Below are 15,699 nucleotides of genomic sequence, written 5' to 3'. Positions count from 1 at the left end.
GTGGTAGCCACCGTGGAAGTGGGGAGCTTCCTTCACGTGGTAGCCACCGTGGAAGTGGGGAGCTTCCTTCACGTGGTTGTCTCAGTTGCTTGGATACCGAACCAAAGAACACACAGCACCGCGCTTCGCCAGTGTCCCCGGATTCGTTCTCTCGTAAACCCTCCAATTTCCGCGGGTTCAAATTTTAACAATTCATCAATATTGCGACATTTTTCTAACAACCCACAGTTCGCCTCTCCAACCTTGTAACCGGTTGCGCTCTCCCAGAAACCCCCGAAAGTAAGTGTTGCTCCTCACAAACAATGCTCCTTCTAACTTGTGATTCATATCAATTCCGGCCCCATCAATGTCGTAAATAACTTATCATCTGAGCCCGGAAGCTTCAGACTCGCATACTAACTCAAATGCAAGTAAGACCTTTTTTCTAACCCGCGTGTGTACTGCACGCAATTGGTTACATCCTCCTTTTTTCTTGCACGTGGATTTTCTTTCAGTTGATTTTAACCTATCTTAAAGTAGGGACCTCCATCATAAAATTGTTAGGAGTGAAATCGCTCCCTCTCCTAAGAAAGATAACCCTTGGTGTACTTTTGCAATATGATTTTGCGGGGCTTGGAGGACAAGGCACATCAGTGCAGTTTTCAACTAAATCTAGGTCTGAAATAAAGTCTCTGAAAACTTCACTGGTAAAATCCATCATTTAAGTATCAAATTGTGAGTAATGAACTTTCTTTCCGCCATAAAGCTTCATACTCTAAACGCATTTTTCTCGAAATAGCAAGAACTGTACTTATGCGCCTTGTCCTCCAAGTCCCTCATTTCATGCTGCTCTTATGGCGCACAGATTTCATGCTAATTTTCCTACTCTGGTTTTTCTTCTTGCTTTCAATATGAAATCATACTGATATACAATGGATATCACACTAAATACTTGATGTGATACTGATGAAGGCTTGCGCTTTCCAAGGTGTACATTGAACAAAATTGTAAGTTCCCTAGAAAAATGGCAAAAAAGGCTCTTTCTGAAAATGTGGCCAAGTCTCAATATTTTCCAAATATGATTAAAACTGAAAATGTTAGGAGTCAGAGAGCTCGCAGTAATGGGGTGTGAATACAAAAAATCTTTCCTCTGTCGCGCTGATTTAGAGGAGAGTAAAATTTCGAAATTAAGCGTAAATAAATTCCCATCATCGCTAGATCCTTCGATTTGATGGTTATGCAATTAGGGCTACCGGAATGTTGATGTACTTGTATGCCTCTCCTCGCTTTCAAAGCTCGAGTTTTTAAGTGCGATATTTCCATTGTTTCATGTTGATGAGAAATCAATGAAATTGAATGTTCCTTCCCACTTTCATTTTTCTTATCTTTTCTCTGGATAATATCGAATCGTAGGGATACTTTTTCAAACTTTGCATGCCAATATTTGCACGATGCTTTTCTAAAAATTGCAAAAACGTTCCATGAATCTCAAAATAGGCAACCAATAAAGACGATGCTCATGATTCTTATTTGCAGTTTCACAAATCCATTGGCGTTTTGCATAGGCATTAAACGCAATCAGCATGTAGGGTGGTTATGTTTTTTTCTTTATTATTATTATTTTTTAATTAACACCATTCAAGACAGAGCTAGTTCATGGATTCATGTGAGCTTCAAAAACATTTTTGTTCCAAGTTTCCTGATTCCACCCATCGCGTGTCCTATGCATGATGTTACCACTGAATATAGACCAGTGGTGTGGCGTGAATTGCGATGTATCGATTGTTATGCCATTTAAACCTATGATGAAGAATCGATTATTAAAGTGTTCGCTGCGAATGCCCTGATAATCGATCTTTTTTCATAGGTTTGAATGGCGAATCAATCGATATATCGCAAAGCACGCCACGCCACTGAATATAGACTTGTAAATGCTCGTCCACCAGAAGCATGTTGCGTCAAAAAGAATATTAACTTTTTCATTTTCACGATACCATTTGATAAATCTTCATTCAAGTTTGTATTGAAAATCCAGTCTAGAGACACGGACTATCTTTAGATGAATCTAGTCTTGGTACGTCTCGATTTTATGGAGGAGAATACCCAAAGAACGAGGAATTCATAGAAATAAAACAGGAAATTTTCACATGTTGCCACTGAAGATGATAAAATGAGTGATTATCTCATCGCATTATTCCGATTTGATTCGTACCCGAAATTTTTGAGCTGCCGGTCGTTTACCAATGACGAGTCTTTGGTGCATTTACATAAACAATATTCCAATATCTCTAAACAAATTGAAAAACAGGGTAGTTAGACACTTGGCCCATTTTTGTTTACCCAAAACCTAATTTGGCCAACAAAAATCGAAGTTATACCTTGGGTGCGTTGCTCACGTAGCTCTTTAAGCACCGCTACAAATAAGACAAAAGGAGCCAACACAACATGGAGATAGAGTGAGAGAAAAGACTCACATTGATGACGGCACAGAGATACAACTATTCGTGCTTGATGGATGTCCGTGTTGCGTCTTCAAAATTGAAGGCGCGATGGCGCGAGACGTGAATTCGCGATGCTCCGTTCTATACTGCTAATGAGGTGTCGCTCAGTTTCGGGAGAACAGTTAAAAAACGAGGGCCCGATTGCGTCTCTAATACCTGCGGTTAAGTTACGCACAGCCTTTGAAGCACCACTACAAATAACACAAACCGGAACAAACATATCATGGAAATAGAGCCTGGTAAAGGACGCGTCTTGACGACGGCGCAGAGATACAATTATTCGTACTTGATGGATGTCCGTGTTGCGTCTTCAAAATTGAAGGAGCGACGGCGCGAGGTGTGATTTCGCAATGCTCCGGTTTATTCTGTCAATGAGGTGTCGCTCAGATTCGGGAGAAAAGTTTTAAAAAAAGGCCCGATTACATCTCTTCCATCTTCGTCTGTTTCGCTCACGTAGCCCTTGAAGCACTACTACAAGTAAGATAAACGGAACCAACAAAACGTGGAAATAGAGCAAGGGAAAGGTTGCCTGTTGATGACGGCGCAGGGATACAACTATTCGTACTTGACGGATGCCCGTGTTGCATCTGCCAAATTGGAGGCGCTATGGCGTGAGGCGTGAGCTCGCGATGCTCCGCTCCGGGCTGCTAATGAACTGTCGTTCTGGTTTTGAGAAAAGTTAAAAAAGCTAGACCCAAAAGGTCTCTTCTACCTTCGGTTGTGCTGATATATGATTTTTTTCCTTGTTTCTTAAATTTGATATATTATTCTCTTGAATTTCATTCGGTGATGAAACTATAAACACATAATTTCAACGGACCGTTAATGGAACTTTTGAAGCTGACAGGGTGGCCAAAAGAATTTAAGGTTGCAATTCTTTGCATTTTGCTGGTTTTTCTATCCACCATTCGGATAATATTCCGAGTTTTGAGAGGGCGAGGAGAATTTTAAAATTTCAAACATTTTCAATCTGGTTAAGAAAAAAGCTGAAGCTAAAATACGTATCATAAATCTGTATAAGACACGTAAAACTTTGTCATTTGCATACACGTAATTTTGTCCCAACTTTCTGGTCATTCTGAGTTTCCTCCCACACTTTTCCTGGTTTTTTCGAAATTCTTCTGTTTGGATTTCAGTTTGCTCAATGCTCAAGTGTGCAGAAGTAAAACAGATAAAAAAAGAAAGACATTGGAACGAGCTTTTTATGAGACAGTTTGTTTTTCAACTCTCGCATCACATGTTCCATTTTCAAATTAATTTTTTTCAAAAAAAAAAAAAAAAAAATGAGGTGGTAAAATCTCACCAATCCTTAAGCCCATTCCCATTTTTCGATCCCACAGTTACGCTACACCGGCCACTGATCAAATCTTCTCAATTCTGCCGTGCTATGGAAGAACGCCGTACGAGCCTTCAGACGTTGCCAAATTTCCTTCGATAAAACCCGAATTTTGTGAAAATGATATATTTTCCAAAATTTTCAAACAATTTTGAACGCAATTTAATCGAAAATATCTGAAAATTTTAGGGAAAAATATGCATGCATTCCGTCAAAAATACATGTTTTGGCAAGGGAAAGTTGGCAACTCTCGAATGATCATACGGCGTTCCTCCTTAGCACGGCAGAATTTTGCTGTACATTTTGCAATGAGACATCTATTTCTGGCTAATCAACAAAAGCATCTATCTGCATAGGGAAATTAATGACACGGACGTTGTTTCTGAAATATACCAAAGGCATGCAGTAATTTCTATTTGCAAAATGTAGGATCCATGAACGCGCTCCATCCGCAATATTAGCGGGATCCGTGATGATCGCTTATTGGTATTTCCCCAATTGAAGCTCTGCTTAAGAATCGATTATTAAGGTATTCCTTGCCAACATCTATTTGTCGATCCTTTTCCATCGGTTTAAACGGCAGATCAATCGATATATCGCAAAGCACGCCACGCCACTGGATTGGATTTGAATTTTGGCTTTGGCAGTTTGATGGCCTTTTCCAGGTTCGTCACACAATCCAATGTTCCTGACCGAACGAAATCCCACACCAAGATCGAGAAAAGGCAATATAAATATAAAGTGTATATATATATATATATATATATATATATATATATATATATATATATATATATATATATATAAAAATATAAAAAATAACAATATAAAGGCCCATCCGCAATACTCCCGTGCTAAGGAAGAACGCCCTATGAACATTCGAGAGTTGCCAAATTTCCTTCGATAAAATGTTTATTTTTGAGAACAATTTTCAGAAGTTTTAGATCGAATTACACGAAATTATCTGAGAAATTGGTAGGCAAATGTTCAAAAATTTTCCTGAGAGTTGAAGATTTGGCAGGAGAACTTTGGCAAGGCCTGAAGGCTCATACGGCGTTTTTCCTTAGCACAGCGCCGTAATACGCGACTTCTCAGAACTTCCGATGCAAATAAATCACATCTAACGACGTTCAATTAATTCTCATTAACTCGGCTGCATAAAGGCCGTGGTAGGCGCGAGGAGGAGGGGGGGGGGGGGGTAACGAAAAAAGAGACTTGTTGTGTATCTCTGTGCTTCGGGTAGGCGCGACAAAATCCGTGGGGGAAGGTGAGGGACAAATGAAAAGCAGCCAACCGGGTCTCATGTCCGATGAGTCAGATCCAGCCGCTGGAGGCGTTGTTGCCATCGTGGCCAGGATTTCTCAAACGCTTCAACTCAAAAGTGTTCTAAATCCAAGGTTTAACTTAAATGGACGTATTCCTGCCAAACGGAACTATGTGTATTAAGACATGAGCCCTGAGACCCATAAGAATATATGCATAACAGGGCTCACGTCATGATGCACATAGTTCCGTTTGGCAGAAATACGTCCAAATAATCAAAAGCCAGTTTATTTACCCGCAGGAATCGCGGATTGACTAGAGCCCAAATGGATCGCATTTTGCAAAAAGGATCCATGAGCATTCAGATGTCTCTAAGATCGTGCGACTTTTTTCCCTTCTACGTGGAAATTGATCACATAAAGAAGTTTTATCCATGTTCCTAATAATTTATTAATTCAAGACAAAAATTACCTTTTTAAATTTTTTTTTGCAAGATTTCAGTAATTTTATCGCGAAATATGCAAGTTGCACAATCTTAGCAACATTGGAATGCTCTTGGTTCCTTTTTGCAAAATGCAATCCAAATGATTTGTGGCGGTTTGGAGTTAGCAGTTCGAAAAACGGGGCTTCGAGAGAGAAATCCATTTAGAATTTTAATTTTCAATGTAGAGAGGATCGAATCGCCGGATCTGAAATGCACTGCAGATTGATTAGTAGCGGTCATCAATTTGGATCGGATTCAGCAAAAAGAAACCAGCGAAACTGTATTGTTTTCAAAATCGTGCATCTTCTCCATTTCTTTTAAAAAAACACTTAATTTATGTACATTGAGCAAATTAATACAGTTATTTTCCATTTAATAACGATTTTTTGGCGGAAAGCTAAAACTTTTTTCCATTCTAGGGGACTTTTTGGATAACTATGGAGGAGCAACATTTTTACAACACTGTAATCGCGCTGGTTCCATTTTGCTAAATGCGATGCATTTTGTGATCCATGCATTTCCCTTCCACCTTCTTTAGTGAGGAAGAAGAGAAAAAATAAGAGGAGAGAGGAGAAGAGAAAAGAAAAGAAAAGAAAAGAAAAGAAAAGGAAAGAAAAGGAAAGGATAGGAAAGGAAAAGAAAGGAAAGGAAAGGAAAGGAAAGGAAAGGAAAGAAAAACGTTACACCCTCTATTTGAGCTACACTTTGCAATAAGGAACTAATATTTCTGGATCATTTTAATAAAAATAACCATTAGTTTCGTAAGGAATACAGGTTCTCTAATAGATGAGGCAGAAATAGTAATTCTCCCATTATTCGTTCAATTTATGTCGAATCGGTTTCTAAATCTAGAAGCGGCCACCTGAATTTCGCTCGGGCTGGGAAAACCCGTGATTCCCATCGCCGATCCTTGCAATATTATCCAGCAACAGCATCATTAGCTAGCAGTTCAATCGCAACTTTATTTAGGTCTTAAATTGATTGTAACTTTTCCGACGAAAAATGACACTTGGTCATCGTAATCGAAGTGACACGTCGCTCTATCAGACGACTTCACCTGAGCCTCGTAAACGCGAAGCGCACATTGATTCCTAGTTAAGAACAGCGGAGGTGCCTTCAATTTTAAGTATATGCAACACGGGCATCCAAGGAGTACGAATAGTTGCATGAAGGCACTAGCTGCTGTCGGCAGTGACCAACGAGAACAACGCGTGTAATGTTGCCGAGCTGCGGGCTGAGGAGGAACGGTGTATGATCAATCACAGGTTGCCGAATTTCCGCGGCAGATTTACGCGTTTTTCAAAAAGAGCCACACTATAGGCTCGGGATTAGTTATGGCGCGAGTGTCGGTGAGTAATTTCGGCAGGAGGATCCGACAAGAAAACTTGATCGACGTGCTTACGGTCGTAAAGTAAACAAGGGGGGTTGCGACTCCACGCAACCGTCGAATGCACCCAGCCCTCTAGAAGAAATTAATGAAATAATCATTCAATTATAAGATATCAGAATATTACTATGAGAATGGAGATGTTGCATGTGTGAGGGATTTGCGATTTGACTGTTGATTTTTATGTAAAAGTTTGCGAGAAACACGATGGTGCCACTGGTTTTCTCTGAAATCAACTCCTAAGCTCAAAAAAAGCTCTCAAAGTGAGGCCAAAATCGAGGGGATATCCCACTCTACCCTGAGAGTCCACCTCTACATAAAAAAAAACCTCTCCATGCAAAGATAGGGAGCAAATACATTAGCAGGGTTGCCGTGTTTTCAGTTTTGGAGTCCCCAAATAAAGTGGGGCAATGTATTTGCTCCCTATCTTTGCATGGAGAGTTTGTTTTGATGTAGAGGTGGACTCTCAGGGTAGGGCGGGATATCCCCTCGATTTTGGCCTCACTTTGAGAGCTTTTTTTGAGCTTGGGAGATGATTTCAGAGAAAACCAGCGGGACCATCGTGTTTCTCGCGAACTTTTACATAATAATCAATGGTCAAATGGCAAATCCCTCACACATGCAACATCTCCATTCAATTATCCAACAGAAAGAAAGACTTGATGGCTAATAGGACGTATTTCTGTTAAATAGAACCTTGCGCAGATGGGAAAGATGGGGTGTGCTCGTTAGCAGTGGCGTGGCGTGAATGATCGATTATCGATATCTCGCCATTTGAAGCTATAGTAAAGAATCGATTACTAAGGTGTTCGCTGCGAACACCCTGGTAATCGATCTTTTTTCATAGGTTTGAGTGGCGTATCAATCGATATATCGCAGAGCACGCCACGCCACTGCTCGTTAGTGACGAAGCCGCCGCCGCCGCGGCTCGGATTGATTCAAGGGGACAGATTTCCCGTATTAAAAAGATGAGAATGGGGACTCTGTCCTACAGGTACTCTATGTAGAGGTAAGGCCTTGTCTCCTCGAGCCGTTTCACGAGATTTGTCCCAGGGAAAAATCCCACTTATGAAGTTGGGAAAAATATTGAGTTAATCAATATTTTTCCCAGTACCAAGTATGGTACTTGTACCCCTAGGACCCACTGAGAGAAGAAGAAGAAGTGAAAACGAATTGTGCGATATTTTATTCATTACTACATTGTTAATGTTTGTTTAGTTAAAATAATGTGTCTAATTGTCAATTGAGTGCAGTTATTATTTTAATCCCGGTTAAACACTCGACTTTAACCAATTTATCTTCCCGCGAAAACTAGTCGCAGGACTGTATGAGCCCCGTCCCGTGGAGACGGTAACTGGGAAAAATCCCAGAAGTTTCATTCCTGCGATTCGAACTTGGGACAAATCCCATGAAAACGTCCCGTGGAGACAAGGCCTAAAACGTTGCTTAAAAGTTGAGTGAAGGGTGAGACGCGTGGCCGGTGGGCGGATTTTAGGATTCGATCCGTCAACGCGGGATGAATCGGACGCGAAGCCGGAGCCGGTGACGATCGGAATCGCCAAATCGGGACGGGCGTCGCGACGCGGGGACGGGCGTCGCGACGCGCGCACGCGCCGCTCGGAGCAGGAGCTGCCACTTCCTCAAAACTCGAGGAGCCGTAACAATGAGCGCTCATTTGCATGATCTCACGGTGAAAGGCACTGCTCCACCGGCTTCATTAACTCAGTCCCGCTCCAGGGATTCTCAGACCCCAAGCCGCACCTCAGTTCCTTCTCGAAATAGAGAATTTCGACGGTGAAACTACCAAACCACGTATCTCGTTTGCGGTGTTTAAAAATCTACGCTTGCATTTTATTTTTTTGAAGTAGACCAAATCAATATCATTCCTTGAAATTTTCACAGAATTTTCTCCGCACGATGAGGAAAAATCACAAAAATTTTCAAGACTGGATGTTAAGTAATTTTTTATTTAAAAAATAAAGTATGACAGGAAGTTTGCGACGTCGCAAACCGAGATACGTGGTTTGGTAGTTTCACCGTCGATTTCCAGGTGTCTGAAATTCGATGAATTTCCTGGTGTCTGAAATTCGATGAATTTCCTGTTTAAGTGGAAACTCCCGAAAGGACTGAACAAGAAGATACCCTTGGTTCATGAATTGAACAATTATCGGAGAAGATATGACAAAATGATCTAATCTGCTAAAATACGTGTGTTTAAATGGGAATACACGGCGGGTGACGTCACTAGGTGGTGCATTTTCTCACTTTTAAATCTATTTCTATACTATTTCCCATATCAGAAAAAAAAACTGTGAGATCAGCTCTTTAAGAACGTACAGATGAAGCAATAAAAAATTTGCGTGCAAATGCTCCATTCTCATCGCCGGAAAATTCGAAATTTCGAGACAAATTTTACGAGTATTCCTGGATTTCGTACACTTAAAAATCAGGGACTCAAATTCCATGCCGAGGTCTATATAGCGCTCGAACACACCGAGTGATGGAAATAGAACGGGAGGAAGGAATGCGCCTTGACGACGGCGCAGAGATACAACTATTCGTGCTTGATGGACGTCCGTGCTGCGTCTGAAAAATTGAAGGCGCTATGAGGCGAGGCGTGAACCGGCAATGGACACAGGAATGTTAAGGCTCCCCTCAGCAAAAGATAGCTCATGAACCGAGATCACGTCTACGCCATTGTAACGAACTACGATGATTAAGAATCGTAACATTCTTTCGACATACCTCTGATTTCGTGGGCGATGGCGACGGGCTTCGGCTTTGCCGTTTCCAACATCGAGGATTCCGACGTACCTGCGTCCAGTCGCGTACCGTCTGAAATTAAACTCAAACCCGCAACCTCCCGCGCTTCCTCCCCCTCGCGCTGAACCACGAGCAGAAACCCCCTCCCCCCTTCCAACGAATAGTGAGAAATTTGAGTAAAAATTGCTTACTTCTCTCCATATATTTTTTCTGCTGTATTATGGACGTTCCAGCAATGGACGTATTGTGTTTGGACTTTATTGATTGGACCTGTTGTGTCCCGGACAACTTTGTAAAGGGTCTAATTATAATTTTGGACAAAACCATTCCGTGGACGAATGTTCATCGGACGAAACCTCTGTGACCCGCGTGGTTTACCTCGCAGTTTATGGATCGTGCGTTCCCTTCAAGTGCTGCTTACCTACATTAAAATCTCTGTAAATTAAAACCAATGAGTTTGATACATACGAGTCAATGACGCGCCTTTTAAACACATTATGTTGGAGTTCACTGCTTTTTTTCTTTGTCTTCTTTGTCGATATTTTAGTCTATCAGTTTCAATAATCAGCCCGCTATGCAGGGTCCTTGTCACAGTGGAGTTGAGTAAGCTTTTTAATGCTGCTAAGTAAATGATCCCAAAAATTTTTCGGTCATTTCCGGTTCATTTCCGGCAGGAAGGGAATAGTAGATCACCTATATCAGCCTATGGGGATGATTTTTGTATAGAATGTGCGCAAGTATTCTTGGCAAAGGCTAGGCAGATGTATGAGTTTGAGGGGCACTGGACAGAAGACTAGCTCAAGTTCCTGAGGTGAGTTATTTGAGTGAGCAGCAGTATACTTATTCGCTTGCAGTTAAGTACTTCCTCTTCAACCGCCCAACATGTTTATCTCCCAGAGCGCGCAACACCCTGTATTTTCCGCTCTGGCTAAGCATGCGAGTCGCAATACCTACTCATCGAATGACTATGCACTTCCCTTAATAGGAACGTGGCTTGAACATATCCTGAGAAAATAACAATGCAAGACTGAGCTTAAAGAAGCTATTTTTTTAAAAAAGATTTTCACTGACTTGAAGAATGATGTCTCCAGCTTCTTACTCGTCTTAACCCTTAGTATACGTCAAAGAATTTACTTATTTGGTGTTCGTCGACTGTCCGAATCGTTGATAAACAGATCAATAACGACTGAAAATCGTAACTGACTTTTTAAAAAAAGCGTAGCATCAATAAGAATTATTCAAGTAGGTATCTTTAATCCAGGTAAACTTTTTTCAGTTTTTTCCTCGTTTCAACCCTAGAAGCACGGCAAAACCCGTTTGTTATTTGATGAAATGTGGACTGACCAAATCGCGGATAATTGGAAAACTTACAACTTAGTTAAGCATAGAAACAACAAGTACGTTTACTCTTCAATTTTTTCAGTCTTCCTTTCCTCGTCTCAACCTTTGAAGCACGTCAAAAAACTTCCTTTTTTGGTGAATGACGACTGTCCGCGAACCGCGGATAACTGAAAATGTCCGAGCAGCGGGTAAAGAGATCGCGGATAGCTGAAATTAGCCGAAACTGAAAATGTCCGAACAGCGGATAAAAAGATCGCGGATAACTGGAAATGTCCGAACCGCGGATAAACAGATCGCGGATTACTGAAAATGTATCAATTTGATAAGGCATAGCCACGATGAATGAATCATCCAAGCACGTTTGACCTACAATCATCAAGATTACTGTCGTAATCTGCCGTACTAAGCAGAAACGCAGTATGAACCTTCATGCATTGCCAAATTTCCTTCGATAAAATACGAATTTCCTGATAAACCTATCAATATTCTTTCCCTAATTTTGCGGATAAATTTGCTTGCAATATCAACTCAAGTTCCTGAAAATTTAAAGGAAACACTTTCATAAATTCCCTTAGTTATATACAGAATATCGAAGGAAATCTGGCAACTCTCGAATGCTCATACGGCGTTCTTCCTTAACACGGCAGTAATGCTGAGTGCGGCAGTGGCGTGGCGTAAATGATCGATTATCGATATTTCCCCATTTGTAGCTATGGTAAAAAATCGATCATTACGGTGTTCACTGCGAACACCCCATTAATCGATCCTTTTTCATAGGTTTAAATCACAAATAATCGATATATCGCAAACCACGCCACGCCACTAGAGTGCAGAGAGGGCTTCCTTTTGGGAAGGCGCCCCTTGGCCCCTGTTCTGCCGGTGAGGCGCTTGTCGTTCTGGGCCATTGTGTCGCGTGGTGGTGTGGTGTCCAGTGTCCCGGAAGAGGCCTTCCAGAGGTCGAAGTGGGTGACCTCGAACTTGGGATTCGCGCGCGCTGCAAAGGCACGTCAAATTGGCACGCTGACGCAACGTCGCAACGTACGCGACGCGTCGCGATTCTCGTAAACAATACGCACCCACAGGAGCTGGCTTCCATATCCAGGAACTAGGGAAAAATGAAGTACTTTCATTATACGCTCCTTCCCAAAATTGTTGTCAAGTTATCGGGTGTGTCGTGACGAAAAATCGTTTGACGATGATATCGTATCTGTCCCTCTAGTCCGAGAGCCAGACAACATTTAGTGAGAAACTCGTGACACAAGTATTGACCACTTAACCCTTTATTGCATAGCGTTGCATGAAAGCAACAAATGGTTTTCAGCTTTATTTCTGTGCTGGAGAAATAAATTGAATCGAAGCAAGAAATGAGTTTTGAGGAACATTTTAAGTCTGATTTCTTTACTTTAAAAAAACCCATAAAAATCGATTCTAACCGACTCTGATGTCGAAAAAATACTGTACAATGTGGATTTTCCCTCCAAAATCAACGAGTAGCTCATGCAACAAAGGGTTAAATCGATAGCCTCACATGCTTTGACATGGAAAACGGTCGTCTGCTACGTTCACTGAAAAAAAAGTCGCTTGGATCTGTAGAGTCTAGACTCTTAAAAACATTGCCAAGAAAAAAAACTCTTGATTCAATCGGACTTTTTGCTTGAATCAAAAAGGAAATCCGCCTATATCAAGAGGCTCAGCTCTTCGATCCAAGGAAAAATCGGATTTAATCAAGAGTATTTTTTCTTGTCAATGTCATCAAGAGTCTGTACTCTAGATCCAAGCGACGTTTTTTTCCAGTAAGCGTATGCCATTACGTAGCGGGCAAGCATTTTCCGTGTCAGGGCAGATTTAATGGTTAGAACTTGCGTCACGATTTTGTGACTAAATGTCGTCTGGCTCTCGGACTACTCCATCCATCTCTCTTTGAAAAAATAACTTAGAGGCGGAGATTTTCATACACCGCAAACGGGATATGTGATTGGAGACTTACGCCGTCGATATACACCTGCATAAGAAATATGTAATTTTCTTGACCTGTTTTCAAAATTATTTCCATGAAATGTTCCTGTTCACAGTTCAATGTAGAATGTTCCCTCATCGACCTATGTGCACCCTCTTTCTCGAGGAGAATCTAAAATAAAACCCACGAGCGTTCCTTGACCCCTACACCCACCGTGGAAGTGGACAAAAACGAAAGCAGCAAAAATCACACCGTTTTGGCAAGGCGGTCGGTGTGAGCATTTCGTATCTCCTTATGAGGACGCACCATCGATCGATCTGGCCTGTGCTCTGACGTAACCCCACGTTGGGGGGCTCCTGGTCGCCGGGGGGGGGGGGGGGGGCTGCTCTGTCTGATCGACGAGTTGTCTTGGCGCGGCCCACTCGAATTGGGTGATCAACGCCGCGCCATTATCTGGGCGATCATCGTCTGCTCTGCAAGCGTCGCGGCGCACCGCGCACCGTGGACTGAGTCACTGTAGGCCAAGGTCAAGTGCGCGTGGGCGATGCCTCTACCGCAGGACTCGTTTCTCCGTTGCCGAGTAGTCATTTAAAATGTGATCTTCGAGCATCTTCCCGCGGGCCGATTATTGAAATTGATAGACGAAGCTATAGACAAAGAAGACAAGAAGGATTTGGAGGGATCCTATTGGAGGAAGCGGGTGGGTGCAATGGACAAAGGCGGAAAGGAATAGACTTACTAACGGCAACCCACGAGGGACCCTTAAGTTAGTCCATCATTTATCTCCTCAGTCTGTAGGAACCACCCACTTCAACCAATAGGATCGTTCCATACTCCCCATGTCTCATTTGTCTATAGCTTTCTCGATCAATTTCAATTATCGGGTCTCAGGTTGATTATGGTTATAGTAGACAAAGCGATAGACAAAGAAGACGAGAGAAAATGGAGCGATCCTATCGGTGGAGGAGGGTAGTTGCGATAGACGAAAGGGGGAAACGATGGAGTGACTAGAGCGGCAACCCACGAGAGACCCTGTAGTCAGTCCATCATTTTCCTCCTATTAGTCCATCACAATCACCCATTCAATCAATAGAATCGCTAAATTTTCTCTTTGCCTCCTTTGCCTATAAAGTCCAATAATCAGTCCGCAGGGGGTCTGCACCGGAGCAAATGTACAGAGTGTCCAAGCGTCTATCGACGAAACTGTTGCGTGGTCTTTAATGGGTCAAAATTAGACTTTTTTAATGATTTGTTTTCAAAAAGTGCCTCAAGTGGATAACGACCCCCAAAATTTCGAGAAAATTATCGTTTCTGCCCTCTAAAATCCTCGGAAATCCCTTTGGCGGTCAAAATCTTGATGTTTTTGAGATCATGGATATACTGGATAAATGTATGTCAACAGGAACTACGTGCCTAAGGTTTGCGTGCAGAGGCGGATCTAGCAATTTGACAACACCGTATTTCCTCCATTTAAACCTAAATAATCGATTCTTGTCAGAGCACCTGGCCCTTCCAAGGATCGATACATTTCCATAGGTTTAAATGGAGCAAAGACAATTTTGCCAATTTGCTAGATCCGCCAATGATTGCGTGTAACATCGAATGCATTTAAGGGTCACGATATGATGCTTCATAACATAAAGTTTCATACTATGATCAAAATAGAATGTTTCCCGGTGAACTGATGATCGGAATCGATATTTTTGAGAAACCAGAAACGATTTGACAACGGAGAACCAGTTTGACGATCTCTCTCCATGGATTCCTCAGAGAAATAATACTGATGATACGTAATAAATGTCACGATTGACCGTCTCGAGGTGGAGACGCGCTTAACTGCCAACACCCATCCACGAGAAAAGCTCAGTCCTCCGAAATAACTTTTGCCTCTTTCCATTTCATTGACGTGGACTCAAGTTTTTTTTCACACTAATAGTCATGGCTGCTTCTCAAGACCTCTCGTAGGACAACCAATAGCAGAGCTGTAAAAGAGTCGTGGCCGAAAAGCCTGCTGCCGGCCATGGCAGTGCGACTGACCTCTTGATAGGCGTTTCAAGATTGGGAGCTAAACGCGGTCCACGTTGAGCAGATAGGACCCAAGCCACACCAGCTATTGCCAAATTCAACTTGGCAATTTAATATTTTGCAAGAGAACGTTATTGCGGATTCCAGTGGCGTGGCCGCGTGGCGTGCTTTGCGATATATCGATTGATCTGCCGTTTAAACCTATGGAAAAGAATCGGTAAACAGAGTGTTCGTAACGAACACCTTAACAATCGATTCTTTATTATAGCTTCAAATGGGGACATATCGATTGTTCACGCCACGCCACTGGCGGATTCCTTTGAAAATTTTAGGGAACTTGCCTCGTGCAATGCATAAAATTCCCTCTTATTTGCACAGTAATCCGAACAACCGTTTTCATGTGAAAAATTAAATTTCCCAATTAAATTTGGCAATAGCTATTGTGGCTTGGTTTCTTTCTGCTTAGTAGGTCCAGTTGATAGTAGCCTCTGGGCTTTCCTTACCGATTACAATACAAGAAAGAGCTTCGCAATAATACATTTCGATAAGCGGCTGGTGACTTCAACGCGTGAATAGGAAAATTAGCGCTGCTGGCGGGAACAGGATGGAAAATTGAAACGGTCTTGGACGTCCATCTCCCCTTCTTATCTTCCTCACCACGTT

The 15,699-nt window shown here is 42.1% G+C and overlaps 1 protein-coding gene across 1 annotated transcript in view; it reads left to right on the top strand.

The window, feature by feature from the left end:
* The first annotated feature begins 270 nt into the window (after positions 1 to 270).
* Positions 271 to 15,699, top strand: part of LOC109033895 (uncharacterized) — a 29,082-nt gene continuing 13,653 nt past the window's right edge. Inside the window, exon 1 of the mRNA XM_072301183.1 lies at positions 271 to 410. Within this exon, the coding sequence (XP_072157284.1) occupies positions 405 to 410 (6 nt within the window). The 5' untranslated portion in view covers positions 271 to 404. The remainder of the gene's footprint in view (positions 411 to 15,699) is intronic.

This window comes from Bemisia tabaci, chromosome 6 (assembly GCF_918797505.1).
Source record: "Bemisia tabaci chromosome 6, PGI_BMITA_v3".
Lineage (NCBI taxonomy): Eukaryota > Metazoa > Arthropoda > Insecta > Hemiptera > Aleyrodidae > Bemisia > Bemisia tabaci.
The sequence above is the reverse complement of the archived record's forward strand: the minus strand, read 5'-3'. Positions and strand labels throughout refer to the sequence as shown.